Source organism: Megascapheus bottae, chromosome 19 (assembly GCF_031878675.1).
Source record: "Megascapheus bottae isolate mThoBot1 chromosome 19, mThoBot2.hap1, whole genome shotgun sequence".
NCBI lineage: Eukaryota > Metazoa > Chordata > Mammalia > Rodentia > Geomyidae > Megascapheus > Megascapheus bottae.
Genome location: NC_143527.1, coordinates 17,762,718 through 17,779,999, shown reverse-complemented (window position 1 = coordinate 17,779,999; position 17,282 = coordinate 17,762,718). Strand labels below are relative to the sequence as shown.

The 17,282-nt window shown below is 36.6% G+C and overlaps 1 protein-coding gene across 3 annotated transcripts in view; it reads right to left on the bottom strand.

Annotated features, from left to right (window-relative positions):
• The window catches only part of Dym (dymeclin), a 253,030-nt gene that overhangs the window by 176,204 nt on the left and 59,544 nt on the right, over positions 1 to 17,282 (bottom strand). For all 3 annotated transcript variants that reach the window (XM_090353126.1, XM_090353124.1, XM_090353125.1), the window contains exon 6: positions 16,392 to 16,464. In XM_090353126.1, the coding sequence (XP_090209252.1) occupies positions 16,392 to 16,464 (73 nt within the window). The remainder of the gene's footprint in view (positions 1 to 16,391; positions 16,465 to 17,282) is intronic.

Sequence of the window (17,282 nt, the reverse complement as noted above, 5' to 3'; positions counted from 1 at the left end):
TCGCAGGGAAGTGGATGAATCTAGAGCAAATCATGTTGAATGAGACAAGTCAAGACCTAAGGAACAAAAGGCACATGGTATCCTTAATATGTGGCTATTAAATCCAAAGAGTACAAGAGCGAGGACTCAATAACTGCATACCCAAAGCTATGGACATGGTAATGGAAATATAAACGTAACTATATAGACATAAAAACCTATGACTCTATAATGTTTTATTCATAAATTAATATGTTTCTATGACATACAAACCCTTAGCCTAATTTTGATTAAGTTCTAAATACTAAGTCCCAGTGATTATAAATAGAGATTCCCTCCTTGAACACTTGTTTGTTAAACTTGTCATTTAAAATATGATGTAAAAATCAAGATTAATAAATTCTCTGATAAAAAATGTATTTTAGGGCCAGGAGTTTGGCCTAGTGGTTAAAGTGCTTGCCTAGCATGCACGAAGACCCGGGTTCGATTCCTTGGTACCACATACATAGAAAAAAGCCGGAAGTGGTGCTGAGGCTCAAGTGGTAGAGCTCTAGCCTTAAGAAAGTCCAAGGACAGTGCTCAGGCCCTGAGCTCAAGCCCAGGACTGGCAAAAAAAAAAATGTATTTTAAAATTGTTGTTAAGTAGTTGTACAAAAAAAATTCAATATAACAATTTATGAGCAAAATTCATCTTGATCAAAGTCATCCCTTTCATTGTTCTCCTCTATCACTTTCAACACCCCTGAGGCTCAGGGATAGAGCTCAGAACCTGAGTTTAAGCCCCAAAAAGGAAAGTTAAAAAAAAAAAGGAAAGAAAAGTTACATGTTCTGACAGTTTTACCTTGCTCTGTATTTATAAAATGGCTTATTAAAAACTACTTAATGAGCACTATATACATGGATGAAAATGCCATACTAAATCCCACTAATATAGACAATTGGTAAATTTTAATAAACATAAATATGAAATATTTTAAATGATACAAGGCTTATGGGAAAGGTCTACTTAGATTCAGGCTTTAGGTAAACAATAACTAGAAGAAATAAAAATTACTCAATCTTAAATCTCTTAAAAGAAAGGAAAAGTCTTGCTCATAGTCATGGCTGAAAGAGATTCATAGCAGCAGGCTCTTCAGACAACTCTACTGCTGGCAATCCATGTTTTTTCTTTTTTCATTATTCTTTCTTCCTCTCCCTCTCCCTTTTTTCAAGTAACCCAAGGAAGATACACTCCACAATTTCCTTATTGTTAATCTTTCTATCCCTGGTAATACTACCCTATCCCTGATAATACTACCCTCCACAGAGAACTGAATTATATACTTACACACAAATACTTTATGTACCTGTTGAACTCACACTACATGACTTTTCTCCCCCTTACTTTTTCCTTTCCTTTCCTTCCACTCTCCTTATATTTAATACCCAAGTCCTAATCCCTAAATAATTTTTTTTTTTTGGTGGGTCATTGGTCTTGAAATCTGGGCCTGGGTGTTGTCCCTGAGGTCTTCAGCTCAAGGCTCACTCTATCACTTGAGCCACAATACACTTCTATTTTCTGGCGGTTTAATTGAAGAGTCTCACTGACTTTCATGCCCGGGCTGGCTTTGAATCATGATCCTTAGATCTCAGTCTCCTAAGAAGCTAGGATTACAGGCAAGAGCCACCAGTGCCTGGCCACATTACTCATTTTCTAACCCTCTGATGTATGAGAATGTTGCACTCTTGAATATATAATCTGATTAGATTAGTTGTGCAGATAATGTTGCAAATACCATTTTACTATTTGTAAGTATCTGGGTACTGAATCAGTAACTTCGTTGGTGCTAAGGTATACCTACATCCAGAAGTGCAAGATGGCACATGAACCAGCTAATACCTATTCCTGTGAGAATATAGAGAATCCTCTAGAAATACTTCAAGCAATGAAAACACCAATGTACAAAATGTCTTCAAATGAGTAAACTGGAAAATAGAAATATTAAAAACAATGAGAAAGCAAGAAAATACAACCTTCTCCAAAAACTGTATATCAAAGGATGCCAATGATAGTAAAGTACAGAAACTCCACATACTGAGCTTCAAGAATTCAAACAACTCAATTAAATCAAATAGACATAAGATAAAACTATATGAATTCACAAGATTCAAATACAATGCTACATGCATATCTACTAAACCAAATAAACAGTAAAATGAGCCCAAAGAGAATACAATTAAACAGCTGAAAGAGATCAAAGATTCATATATACAAATGAAGAAGATGAAAAAGGATAAAGATACAGAAATTCCAGGGTGGAGGGACTAAGTCCTAGAGATGAGGGGAAAAAAAAGTAGAAGGTTTCTCAAGCAGGGTAGATGAAATGGAAGATAGAATGTCAGAGCTTGATGATAAAGGAGACATAGGAGGAAATACAAAAAAATATTAAAGGAATAATAAAGGAATTTGCAAGAACTTGATGGCTCTATTTAAAAGAACAAATTAACAAATTATGAGCACAGATGAAGAAGAGGTACTAGAAAAGAGCATAGGGAACTAAGTAAAGGAGTCAAACATCCAACAAAAGAGACCAGAATAAACCTTACCCATGATATACTATAGTTCACAAGCTAGACTCTTGTTCCTGTACAGTATTGATTATAAGTGAATTAAGGTCTTAATATAAAACTTAACTTTGAATCACACTACTACAGAAAAAGAGTAGAGAAAATATGGAATCTATTGGCACACTCAGTAACTTTCTGAAAAGAACTTCAGTAGCTCAGCAAATAAAAGCAAGGATTGACAAGCTAAAATACAGACTAAAATAGGCATCAATAAACTGGCTATACAGAAGAAATAATTTAAGTACACAATGAAGTATAGCTTGCTATTAAGCAAGAATACAAATAATGGAAATAGCTACAACAGAATCTTTCTTTTTTTCACAGAAGATGTCAAAAACCTAATCTCAAAGGCTCATTGGGGCACACACTCACCTAGGATACATAAGGCTTGACTTCCATGCCTAGCAACATTACAAAAAGAAGCACTTAATATCCAATATTGTTATACGTGGATACTGTTTATAGGAACAGAGCAAAAGAAAATTTAACTGCACATAGTAAAAGGTCACATACATACACACAATTTTTTGAGTCAATGTCTCACTATTAAACCAAAACTGGCCTGGAACTCAGAATCCTTCTGCTCCAGCCCCCTGAATTCTGGGATTATAGGTATGCATCATGTCCTATTAAAAATATTTTAATAACATCCTTATCTTTTTTTTTTTTTTGCCAGTCCTGGGCTTGAGCTCAGGGCCTGAGCACTGTCCTTGGACTTTCTCAAGGCTAGAGCTCTACCACTTGAGCCTCAGCACCACTTCCAGCTTTTTTTTTTTTTTGTATATATGTGGTACCAAGGAATCGAACCTGGGTCTTCGCGCATGCTAGGCAAGCACTTTAACCACTAGGCCAACCTCCCAGCCCACTACATCCTTATCTTAATGAACATCCTTACCTTACTTAGAATGGGAGTCTCAAGCTTAGTTTCTTAGTCTCCATGACTTCTAACAATCCAAACTTACCTCCTACCACATCCCTTCTGTCTTTGGTCAGCTTGGAAGGCCTACTTTGTTTCTTTTGAATACACCAAGTATAACCCTACCTCAAAGCTTTGAACTGCTGTTCCCCTTACCTAGAGTACTTTCCCATTAAATAGAGCGGGACTTGGTCGCTGACTTCATTTGGTTTATATTTAACTATTCACTTCATAAGAAACTCACCTAATTTATAGTCTTGACTAACCTTATTACATCTGAATATTACATTATACTCATTTCTTCATTATCTGTGCCATCCTACAACTAGAATTCATTATTTCTAAACTATAAAAAATAGTAATCTATATTGTCTTCTGTACTATATATCTCTATCATTTAAAACAGAGGCCATTTATTTGTTGAATACGAATAGTACCTGTATACTACATATGGTCACAGGTACAGAATAACATTAATACTACTTTAGGTTATCAAAAAAAAAAAGATTTGAGTACAAAATTTAAATGACAAAAAGTATCTAGAATTCACCAGTGTGGTGGTTCACACCTGTAATCCTAGCAACTCAGGAGGCTGAGATTTGAGGATCGAAACTCAAAGCCAGCCTGGGCACTAAAGACCATGAGATTCTTATCTCCAATTAACTGTTAGAAAAGGGTAAGTGGGGCTATGGCTCAAGGGGGAGGGTGGTAGCCTTGAACTGAAGAGCTCAGGGACAGTGCCCAGGCCCAGAGTTAAAGCCCCACCACCCACAAAAAAAAAGTATCTAGAATTCCCAACTTCCATGATTTAATTTTCAATATAAAAATTCACTAGACTCCTGGGCCCACAGTAACAGAACTAGTAATAACAGCAAAAATAATTACTCAGAGTCTGAAGCAAGGCATAGGCAAAGAAGCCAATTCCCTCATTTAACCCATTTTGATCATAAATAGTTTTGAAAGTAATTGATGTTTTTAAAAATTCTGCTTCAAAATAAGGAATTCAAATTTGAGCTCTGACCATCTGGAAAGAAATGATATAAACAGAAATCTCTGAAATATGCATTAAAAATACTGTGTAAAGACAAATATGAATAAAATACAACTACCTGTTAATTAATGCTCCCTAGCTAGTACACTGTGTGTTTCCTCGTATCTCATAAGGCTATTATTTTCCCAACTCACTCATTTGCCTCCAAACAGCTCAGTCAGCTTCATCATTCACAACTGTCAACTTTTCCAAAAATTTCTTCTTTGACCCACCAATTAAGTTAATGGTATCTTAGAATTATATTCATAATGTTCTTTTTTTAATAGGGAGTCCACATCACGTAAGACAAATAATTTTATTAAATAAAAATTTTTAACTTGCCAGGTGTGGTGGCTCATGCCTGTAATCCTAGCTGGGAGGCTGACATCTGAGGATTGCAGTTAAACCCAGCCTGGGCACTAAAGTCCATAAGACTCTTATCTTCAATTCAGCACCAGAAAACTCGTTGTGGCTCAAGGATTACGGAGGTAGCCTTGAGCTAAAGAGCTCAGGGACAATGCCCAGGCCAAGAGTTCAAGTCCCACAACCAACAAAAATAAATAAATAAATATTAAACTTATATTAGAAAACTACAAAGCTATACAGGGGCCAGGAATTTGGCCTACTGGTAGAGTGCTTGCCTAGTATGCACAAAGACCTGGGTTCAATTCCTTGGTACCACATACATAAAAAAAGCCAGAAGTAGTGCTGTGGTTCAATGGTAAAGCTCTAGCCTTGAGAAAAATCCAAGGATAGTGCTCAGGCCCTGAGCTTAAGCCCAGGACTGGGGGGAAAAAAAAAAGAGAAAAGAAAAAAGGTGTTAAAAACTGAACTTTTACCAATTAAGATATAATGACATAGTAAAATAAAAATTATTTTGTATTTTGTATGTTCTTATAACTTCTGAATTAGAGACTCCAAATGTAAATTTTTTAAGTTGAAGAGCATTTCTTTTGCTGTGCATTGTTTGCTGTTGCAATTGCTTAAACAGGCTTAGTAGCAACATATGCTAGTGCTGCGTTGATAAATGCTGTTCTGAAATATAAATGTTAAATGTACATTGCCTTTCATACCTGTTTCAAAACCTAGATAAAACACTTGAACACAGTTCAATTACTAGAAACCTTATTGTCTGGAATGCTTACTGTCTGTGTATTTTAGTTCATTCCGAAAAATGCAATCCTGTAAAAATGTCTAAGTAGACTTCTAAATAAAAGAGCTCTAAAATTTTATTAAAACAAAAATAAGTATTATGATCATTCAAAATCACATTATGGTATATTACAGTATTTGACTTAAAATCAGGACCTATTTCTTAGTTCCCTATTAATTTGGTTGATTTCAATAATCTCTCTGGGCTCTAGGCTTCCTGTCTGTAAATAAGGTTACCAAAAAAGATTATCTAAAATGTTTATTTCCTACTGTAACTTTTATAATGCTCAATGAAAAAAGAATTCAAGGTAATGTTAGATTTTTTTTTTCTTTCCCAGTACTGGGGCTTGAAGTAGGGCCTGGGCACTGTCCTTGAGCTTTCTGAAGCCTAGTGCACTACCACTTGAGCCACAGTACCACTTCCAGCTTTTTTTGTGTATATGGTACTGAGGAATCGAACCCAGGGCTTCATGCATGCTAGGAAAGCACTCTACCACTAGGCTACGCTCCTGGTCTAACATTAGATTTTCTGTGGGGAAAAAAATAAAGATTAATGGTTACCTAGAATCTCAAGTAATCAGGGAAATGAACCCAATAGGCCAATACTTGAAAGAAACAAAATTCTATGTGACATGTAGTGGCTTTTAAAACATGAAAAATACTTTAAGCTAACAGATCTTTCTTACTTTAATATTCTGTTATAATCTCTACACTTTTATTATGCAATCACCAAAACAAAGTCAACTTTAGTGCTGTTTTGGCTGCCACATACTCCCAAGAACTTTCCACCATCTGGTCTGGAAATGTCCTAGAACCAACTACTACTGGAGCAAGTTATTAATTTCATATGAAAAAAAAAGACAGGCGCCATGAACTTGTACTGCTCTGGTAGGAAGAGTGGAACACTTGGATAAAGACAAAAGCCATCATGAAATGTGTGTTAGTGTTGGCTAAGACCCAAGTCAATGAACACAGAGGGGAAAAAACATGCTCCTTTGACTTGCTATTGGATAAGAAACATGATGGTACTATAAATGGAACATCAGTTAATAAAAACAACATATAAATTCAAAGAATTAAGACCAAATTTTAGAAATTTCAATGTCATGCCAATATGGAGACTGACTTCTAAAAGTCAAATATAAACAGAGAGTAAAAATGATTGTCATATATTATAGATACTATCAATAATAATAATGGCTAGTTTTAAAACTTAATGAAACAAAAGACATGGTCATATTTCAGTGATAATATTTCAAATTAGGGACTGAACACAGAGCTTTACATGCTAAACCCATGCTCTACCAATAAGCCCTTATAAAATATATTCTGGGAGGAGTCAGTTGTGAAAGGGCTAGGGTTCTGCCCCTAAGTTCTTTTGCCCAAAGAACTCAGTGCTCTACCACGTTGAGCCAGAGCTCCACTTCCAGTTTTTGAGTGGTTAATTGTAGATGAAATCTTATAGGGACTTTTCTGCCCTGACTAGTTTAGAGTCAGATTCTCAGATCTCAGCCTCCTGAGTAACTAGGATTACAGGCATGAGCCACAGTAGCCAGGCATCAGTGGTTCACACCTGTAATCCTAACTACTCAAGACAATGAGATATGAGGATCATGGTTCAAAGCCAGCCCAAGCAGGAAAATACTTGATACTCTTATCTCCAATCAACCACTAAAAAGCCAGAAGTGGATCTGTGGCTCAAGTGGTAAAGCACTAGCCTTGAGAGAACTTAGCTCAGGGTGAACACCAAAGCTCTAAGTTTAAGCCCAGGACCCACACAAAACAAACAAAAAAATCTAAGGAGGTAGACTTCAGAAGCACAAACATCTAGTAGTACAAGATTACATGTTTTTTCAAATAATACTATAAATGTAAAGTATATTAAATGTTAAAATATAGCAACAAATATTTCTTTAAATAAAATAATATTCAAGGAAATAAAGATATTTTCAGCTCGCTTGGTAATGCTTTATCTGTAATCCCAGCCACTCAGGAGGTAGAAATCTGGAGGATCTTGGCTTAAGGTCAAACAGGAAAAAAAAAAAATTTACAAGACTCCATCCAAGAAATAGATAATGGGGAGGGGGTATGACTGGGGATATGACTCAAGCAGAAAGACCCTCCTGAGTTCAAACCCTGGTACCTAAAAAATGTTTTTAATTGACAAACTGATAACAATAATGTAAATACACTAATACTATAATGATTATAGAATCTGTGGCAGGTGTGTGGGTAACCAGAGAACGCAAGATCCTGGGAACTAGAACAGATTGCTGAAACTTCACTGAAGTTATAAATGTTAGAAATGGTTTTTAAATAGTCATATGCTGATAACATCTGAGTTCCCAAGGGACCACATACATGTAAATGGCTGCATAAGATTATAATAAACTGACAAATTCCTATCACCTAAAGACAGTGTGGTCACTGTAACAAAGTGCAACACATTCATATCAAACTACAGCACAATCATGTACAGAACATAGTATTTGACAATCAATGACAACAAATGATTGTTACTGGTTTATGCTTTTACCATATTTTTATTGCTAGTATGTACTATTACTTAATAAGTACTATTAAATTATTATAACAGTATCATACATAATAATAAAATATAATAATATGTAATGATATAATTTATTATACTTTTCTTGCCAGTCCTGAGGCTTGAACTCAGGGCCTAGGCAACAACTCCTGACCTTCCTTTGCTCAACATCACACTACAACTTGAGCTACAGCACCATTTCTGGCTTTTTCATTTTATGTAGCACTTAGGAATCGAACCCAGAGCATCATGCATGCTAGGAAAGCACTCTAACACTAAGCTACCTTCCCAGCCCTATACAATATTAAATTACTGTACAATAATTTGTTGTGTGACTGGCAATCACACCTCATATCTCCTATGTTTTCTGTATTTACTGAATTCATCAAGGGGCAGAACTAAGCAGCTGATTTATAACATGTTTAAGTACACTTTATGATGTTGTATATCCCTGTTGTTAGCAATACACAACTGTATACGATGAGGTGCTCAACCTCACTCAAAATGGAATCACACTGTGAATTCCATTCTTAATTTACAAAACTGAAAATAATAAGTTTTGGCTGCTGTCTTTGTAAATTTTTAGCTGGCATATAATTATATAGATCCAAGGGAAATTATATTTTTTAAATATCATACATGATCAAATCAATATGTAATGATCAAATCAGTGTAATAGGCATATATATAACCTCAAACATTTAATTTTCCTTGATTTTTGTTTTTGTTTCCGTTTTTGTTTTTGTTTTTGGTGAATCATGGGACTTGAACTCTGAGCCTGGGCACTGTCCCTGAGCTTTTCAGCTCAAGGCTACCACCCTACCCCTGGGCCTGAGCATTGTCCCTGAACTCTTCAGCTCAAGATTACTACCCTACCCCTTGAACCATAGCTCCACTTCTTGTTTTCTAATGGTTAATTAGAGTTAAGAGTCTCAAGGTCTTCAGGGTCTTGAGTGCCCGGGCTGGCTTTGAACTGGGATCCTCAGATCTCAGCCTCCTGAGTAGCTAGGATTACAGGCGTGAGCCACTGTATCCAGCTTTCTTTGGATTTTGAACCTTCAAAATCTTCTCATCTTTCTACTCTAAAATGTTAACTATGATCACCTTTCTATTTTATAGAACACCAGACCTTAATCTTCCTGAAACTGATTTTTTGTTGATGTTGTTGGTTGTGGGGCTTGAACTCTGGGCCTGGGCGCTATCCCTGTGCTCTTCAGCTAGTGCTCTATCATGTTGAGCCAAACAAAGCACCACTTCCCTGAAACTGATTTTTTTTCCACTCATTACTTTGTCCTCTACTCTACATCAACCCTTCCTAGCCTCTAGTAATTACTCTTTACTTCTATGAAATCAATTTAATTTAGACATAGCAAAAGGATATACTAAGAGGAAGTATGCCAAGAGGAAGATATAGGTAAGAGGAAACTGCTGGATATTAAATTATCAACTTCCCTAGCTGAGGCTATGTGATTTATCTGTTCTCTAAATTCATGCAATTCCATTTCTATATTTGAAATTTTTATTTCAAAACTGAACTATAAATTTTCAGGCATCTTTTTAAAGTGACAATTGGTAGATTAAACAAAATGTTATGAATTTTGTGTGTGTGTGTGTGTGTGTGTGTGTGTGTGTGTGTGTGTGTATGTGGTGGGGCTGTATAGATGGAGAATGAAGCTGGAGCTTCCACATATAAAGCACACACTACACCACTGAGCTATAATCTCAGCCTTTACCTCAAACTAAAATGAGGAAACTGAGACCTAGAGTCATATTGCTAGTCAGAGATAAATTGTAACTCCAACTTTATCTTTTGGGGTCCAGAATTTCTTAATCTTTTTCTACTATGTAATATTTTAATCATTATTAATAATCAGTTAAATATCTTTGAACAATCTCAGCACTTACCTTGTAAAGTCAACACTATGCTAATGAACATATTTTGATCAGGCTTCATCAATAAAGTAATATGAAATACTTTATATATTAAAAAAAGCTTCAAAAAATAAATAAAAAAAGCTTCAGATTCATCTGCTCAAGGTACTAGACATCAATTTCCTAACCATAAAGCTACTGTAAACTTCTAATTCATAATTACTATCTTGGTATATGAAAACTTGTAATCTATAATTCAACACCTGTAATACTGTGAACTCTTGATTTGTATAGAAAGCTGTACTAGCTTTGGCCACCTCTCATCCTCTGTTAAGGCTGGATTTGGGCAAGTGTTTGATCATTAATGTGCAGGGTTGGACCAAGGCAGAAATCTAGTTTAAATCCTGAAAATAACTTCTGTACAATGAAACAACTCACAAGTAATCCCTCCTAGATATAAATACAGTATGGAACTTATATAATATAACTGCTTCTGTTACTATGGCCCCACCTAGATTCAACCACTGAGTTGATTCACACACGTCTCATTTAATCTTCACAGTGTTACTGTGAGAAGCATGTCACCAATTTTACATGGTAGGTTTTCAGCTCTAGCTCTAATCTTGTTCTTTGTATTATATTCTGTAACACTATCTTCGGAGGAAATGTCTTTATTCTACTTTATACTGTTTTCATTCTGTTCTTTGAAATCATAGAGAAAGCATAAAAAGAAACAAAGGGCGGAAAGAAAAAGTGAGTCTTTTGGAAGACTCATTTAAATTCTCATGAGATCAATCCAAAGACACTGAAAACTGTCAAAATACCACAAGTCCATTCAAGACTACTCTTATTTTAAATACATAAAGGCTAACAGATATAAAGGTAAGGGGAGATTTATGAAATATGTCCAATTTCAATCTAAACTTGAAGATTAATATCTCTAAGGACTAACATTTTATCAAGAAATCCTAAGTATCTGAGAAAGTGGCCAACATTTACTTAATTAAAATAAACTTCACAAATAACCACTATATATGTTCTTAAAATGCACTCTGCTTTCAATTTTAATAGAGTGATTTAATAGTATCACATAAGAAAGATTGAAGCCAGTTTTAAATTACTTTCTGTAGCTATTAAAATTAAATTTCTTATATTTACTTGCTAATTTAGCACAGGTACACCAGTGGTATGAAACATTTATAGTGAGACTGATGATATTTTATATCTTGAGAGCATTCCAGTTTTAATGTATTAATTAAATTATAAATTGCCCTGTAGTACTGCACTATGGTTATAGTACATGAAACATTTGAGGAGTTGGTTTCACATGGAAACTGTAACCAAGACAAACCTTCCTTAGCTTGGAGTTCCAAGAACATTAAATCACACAAAATTGTTTCAGCAGCTGGTTAAGACTGAGTGCACATAATATAAGACATCTGGTTGTCTGTGCATTTTCAGTTCATTTAAAAAGTATAAACACATTAAAACACTGAAATGTTTGATATATTGCAACATTGTCTTTACTTTTCAAGAGTGCCTAAGTGGTTGCTTCATTCATAGTACTTACAGCTTATTTACTATCAAAAGGTTTTACTATTTCCATTCCCCTTAAGTCCACCAAAACATTTTACAAAATGGACATGTATTAATTGTTGATGTTTTTTTTTTCTAAATTTTACTACAAGTGGCTTTTTTTTTTTTTTTTGAGACAAGGTCTCACATGGCCCTGGCTTGCCTTCCTATCTCAGCCTCCTGAATGCTAGAATTATAAATGTGTATGTATGTGACACAATGCCAGATTATAAGTGTAATTTTAAAAACTAAATGAGTAATAATACATGCCAGGTGCTGGTGGCTCACACCTGTAATCCTAGCTACTCAAAAACGATGAGATTCTAAGCCAGCCTAGGCAAGAAAGTCTATGAGGCTTTTAAATATATTTAAATCTATTAAAGTGGAGCTGTGGCTCAAGTGGAAGAGCACTAGCCTCAAGCAAAAGCTTAAGGGCCATACTCAGGCCCTAAATTCAAGCCTCCTGGCTAGCGAGCATGTGCGAACACACGGCGTGCTCACTCACACACACACACAGTAATACACAAAACAGTACACCTTCTATAATAGGGATACAAGCATACTATATATGGGTATTCTCTCTCAGCTGAATATATATAACAGAACCTAATTACAGTGACTTAACCAAGGCAAGAGTTTTTCTCAAGTAAGGGATCCAGAGCAATTACAACAGCACTATTCTTTGCAGTGCTTGGCCCAAGCACTGTTTTCACATTCTAAGAGGAAAGGGCAAGGAGCAAAGGACTAAAGGTGTTATGCTCTTTTGAGTTGAAGCCTGCCTACACAGGATGACTTCTGCCTACACAGTACTGCATGACACAAACTATGCCACATGGTCACAGAAGTTACCAAATGTCTGAAAACTAAGTATGACACACACTACCATCCCAAGAAATAGCAGAATTCCATTCAAAAATAAGAAGTAAAGGGATGTCAGGCATGAAATAGTTCTCTCTGTCATAAAACCTTAACTTTGGTGGGAAGTTGTCCCTCATTCCCTTCTCTCACAGTTAACTCCTAGTTGTCTCAGCATTGTCTTCTGGCCTGCCTATCAACACACCAAATTATGACAGGAATTTGTGTTTCTTCTTCTAAAAAAAATTGTCAAAGTTTGGATTCATGCACAACAGAAGTCCTTTTTGAGCCAGAGAGAAATAGCCTATTTCCAACCACATCCTCATATGGTTTATTTGAAAAATAACTCTTGGGGTATGAATGTGGCTTGGTGGAAGAATGCTTGCCTAGCACACATGAGGCCCTGTGCTCAATTCCCCAGAACCATATAAACAACAAAAATATTTTAATAGCGAACTGGGAATGAGGCTTAGCGATAGAGTGCTTGTCTAGCATGCATGAAGCCCTGGATTCAATTCCTCAATACCAAACAAACAGAAAAAAGCTGGAATGGCACTGTGGCTCAAGTGGCAAGGTGCTAGCCTTGAGCAAAAGATCAGGAACAGTGTCCAGGCCCTGAGTTCAAGCCCTAGGACAGTCAAAAGTACATACATACATTCATACATACATACATAATTTTTAAAAATAGCTCTTGAAAATATGCATTTTCACTTTAGCTACTAAGGAGGCTGAAGAAGGAGGATTAAAAGTTGGAGGACAGCCTAGTTGATTAAAATTAAACATGTATTCTCAATAGTTGTGTAAAACCGGTTCATCAGAGATGAAAACTTCACAGATACTATAACAGTCTGGGGAAAGAGTCTTAGGAAACTAACAGATATTCAGTATGAAAGAAGAAGGTTTCATAGGAAGATTGGAAGATTTTTTTTTTACTTGCTTTTCAAGTAACAGTTTAACTAGATGGACATTTTGAATCACATAGGAACTGTACTGAGTGACATTGACAGAAACCCAGTTACAGTAACATAAACAAATAAGTGTCTATTTTTGTCAAACAAGAAGTCTACAGGGCCAGGAATTTGGCCTAGTAGTACAGTGCTTGTCTAGCATGCACAAACATCCAGGTTCAATTCCTACGTACCACATACATAGAAAAGGCTGGAAGTGGTGCTGTGGCTCAAGTGGTAGAGCCGTAGCCTTGAGAAAGCTCAAGGACAGTGCTCAGGCCCTGAGTTCAAACCCCAGGACTGCCAAAAAAAAGTCTTGAGTGAGGGAAGGGAACTATGATCAACTTTGGTTCAGCAATCAAATAACATCAAAACAAAATTTTCTGTGAGATTCCTAACCTGTGGTGACATGATGAGTATGAAACTCAGTAAAGACCTTGTTTACTTTCTAGATGGAAGGAAAAAGAGTTGCCAAGAACAAAAGATGGCCCGGATGGTGATGTACCCTTGTAATCCTAGTGATATGGTAAATGGAAGTAGGAGGTAGGCCAGCCCTCTAAGACAAAACAAAATAAAACCACAAAACTAAAAGTAAAAAAGAATAAAGTATGACTCAAGTATATAACACTTGCCTAGTAAGCATGAAGCTCTGAGTTCAATCCTCAATACTGCAAAGGGAAAAAAAAGAAAAAAGAAAAATGTAAAAGAAAAAAGAACAGTAAGAAGTCAGTTCCTTGTAACAAGATTTGCTCAGAAGTCTCATTAGAGGACTTTCTCTTACATCTCAACGAGCAAATCTAGCTTCAAAGAAAGCTAGAAACAAAAATCTGTCCTCTCTAAAAACAAATGAAAACTAAAACCAGCCAGAAAGAAAAGGAGAACAAATCTTGGGTGGTAGAGTAGCTGTTTTGTCTATAACATAAAGGTCAGAAATAATTGTTTCTTTCTCCAGTTTTCAAAGATTTGGAAGTTTTTTTTTCTTTTGTTTTTTTTGTTTGTTTGTTTTTTGTTTTGTGGGTCATGTGGCTTGAACTCAGCCTGGACACTGTCCCTGAGCTCTTCAGCTCAAGGCTACCACCCTACCCTCGAGACAAGCCCCACTTCCCATTTTCTAGAGGTTAATTGGAGATAAGAGTCTCAGGTCCTTTTGTGCCTGGGCTGGCTTTGAACCTTGATCCTCAGATCTCAGCCTCCTGAGTAGCTAGGATTACAGACATGAGCCACTGCACCTGGCTTTTTTTTTCTACCAATCCTAGACTTGAACTCAGGGGCTGGATACTGTCCCTGAGCCTATTTGTGGTCATGGATAGTGCTCTACCATGGAGTGCCACTTTTGGCCTTTTCTGAGTAGTTTACTGGAGATAAGTCTCACAGACAATTCTATGCTTATACTAATTATTACAAATGAGGGAAACAGGGGCCTATGTTTCTTTGGGCCTAGCATACTTCACTTGATACGATTTTTTCCAAGTCTTTCAATTTCCTTACAAATAGATCAATTCCGGGCTGGGAGTTTGGCCTAGTGGTAGAGTGCTTGCTTAGCATGCACAAAGACCCAGGTTCAATTCCTCGGTACCACATACATAGAAAAAAGCTGGAAGTGGTGCTGAGGCTCAAGTGGTAGAGCTCTAGCCTTGAGAAAGTCCAAGAACAGTGCTCAGGCCCTGAGCTCAAGCCCAGGACTGGCAAAAAAAAACAAAAAAAAACCAAATAGATCAATTCCATTTCTTTCTGATGGAAGCATAGAATTCCAATGTGTATATATAATGCATGTTCTTGATCCATTCATCTTCTGAGGGACATCTGGGTTGATTCCGTATCTTAGCTATGGTAAATAATGCTACAATAAATATACTTGTGTTGTTAGCTTTAGTATGGCCTTGGTTGGCCTTCATTCGGTTAAATGCCCAGAAGTGGGATTTCTGGATCATGGGGAGCACTATATTTAGTCTTTTGAGGAACCTCCATACTGCTTTCCAGAGTGGTTGAACAAGTTTACATTCCCAGGATCACAACAGCCCAATAGATATATACTATGATCATATAAGATGAAGCTAATTGAAATGAACTCCATGATATGGAAACAAAAGTTTTCTTTTTCCTTTTTTTAAGTGTACTGTTCGCACTTATACTTTTTTTTCTTTCATTTTTCCCCCTCTGGTTTATTCCCTATGATCACAGTTTCCAATTTCAGCACCTGTTGTCTTGCATATGTTTATTTTATTTGGAGAAAGGAAGAGAATCACAGATATGATGGGAGAAAGAGTAAACCAATGCAACAGCAATACTCACAAGACTCTATGTTGGAAATACACTGTATAACTCAGGGTGGATGGGAGTGAGACCAAGGGAAAGCAGGAGAAAACGAAGGAAGGGGGTAACACTATTTGAAAAGAAGTGTACTCATGACATTACTTATATAACTAACTCCTCTGCACATCACATTTATTAAATTAAAAAAAAAAGTCTCATGGACTTAACTGCTAAGGATGACTTGGAACCACAATCCTCAGAGCCTAGCCTCCTAAGTAGCTAAGATTACCAGTGTGAGCCACTGCCACCCAGCTCTGAAAGTTATTACAGGAATCAATTTACTCCTCTGCTTAATACTGCTAAAATATCTTATTTTATTATTTAATATAAAGTATATAAAATGTTTGTTTTAGCCAGGTGCTGTGGCTCATGCCTGTAATCCTAGCTACTCAGGAGACTGAGATCTGAGGATCACGGTTCAAAGCCAGCCTGGGTACTAAAGACCATGAGACTCTTATCTCCAGTTAAATCACTAGAAAAGGGGAAGTGGGGCTGCATGCATATATACATATATATATACTAGGACCCACACTCTTCAACATGCTCTATGATCATCTTCAATATACAAAGATAAATCCTGGCTTAGCCAGAACTTACAAGAGTGGAATATCAGTGATTAACTGCACCAAACAACAGAGCAATTCTTCCAAAAGATCTTCTGACTCAGAACCTGGTAAAACACATAAAAAGTTTTTTAAACAAAGTATACAATAGAAACCATTTAAAGTTCTGTTTTTATTTCTAATTAAAGTAAAAATAATTTTATTACATATGTTCAAACACTAGTTTTGACCTAAATAAATTCAAATTATGCATACTTGCCACTAATGTAATTTCTATCTAGTATAGGAATTAGGAATACCAACTATTAATAATAGAACTTTTCAAATGTTAAAGAGATTTTAAAGCTCCTATAGGCCAACTGCTAATTTCTATGCTTCAAATTCTTCCAATAGAATTTTATATTATAGACCAATGTATAAAACAGACTTTTAGCTGGGCACCAGTGGCTCACGCTGTTGGGGTTTTTAGTCCTCGGTCCCTTCCGACCCACAGGTGGGATAGAGAGAACTTGCCCCGACCAAGACAAGCAGAGAAAGGAGAGGGCCAACTGACCCCCTGCACCCAGCCCTCCCTCACAGGAGGACAATCAGACATGTCAGAGAGACCCAGCAAGGCAGGAACTCGATTATTGAGGAAGTCCATTCAGCTAACATAGGATGCAGGAGCCTATCAGCACAAAGGTGGGCAGGACGGGGGAGGTACTCTCATTGAGGAAGTCCATTCAGCTAACATAGGGTGCGTGTGCTGTCTGAGAGGTTGGAGGGGTTGGGGCCTATCTCAGAGGTGGCCTTACTCCAGGAGGGGGAGAGCCTGGTACAACCGGGCAGCACGCACCATCTCAGCCAGATGCGGTCCCAAGACCAGGGATATAGTATATGTACACAGACACATAGCTCATGATGTATATGTATAATGACATTTTAG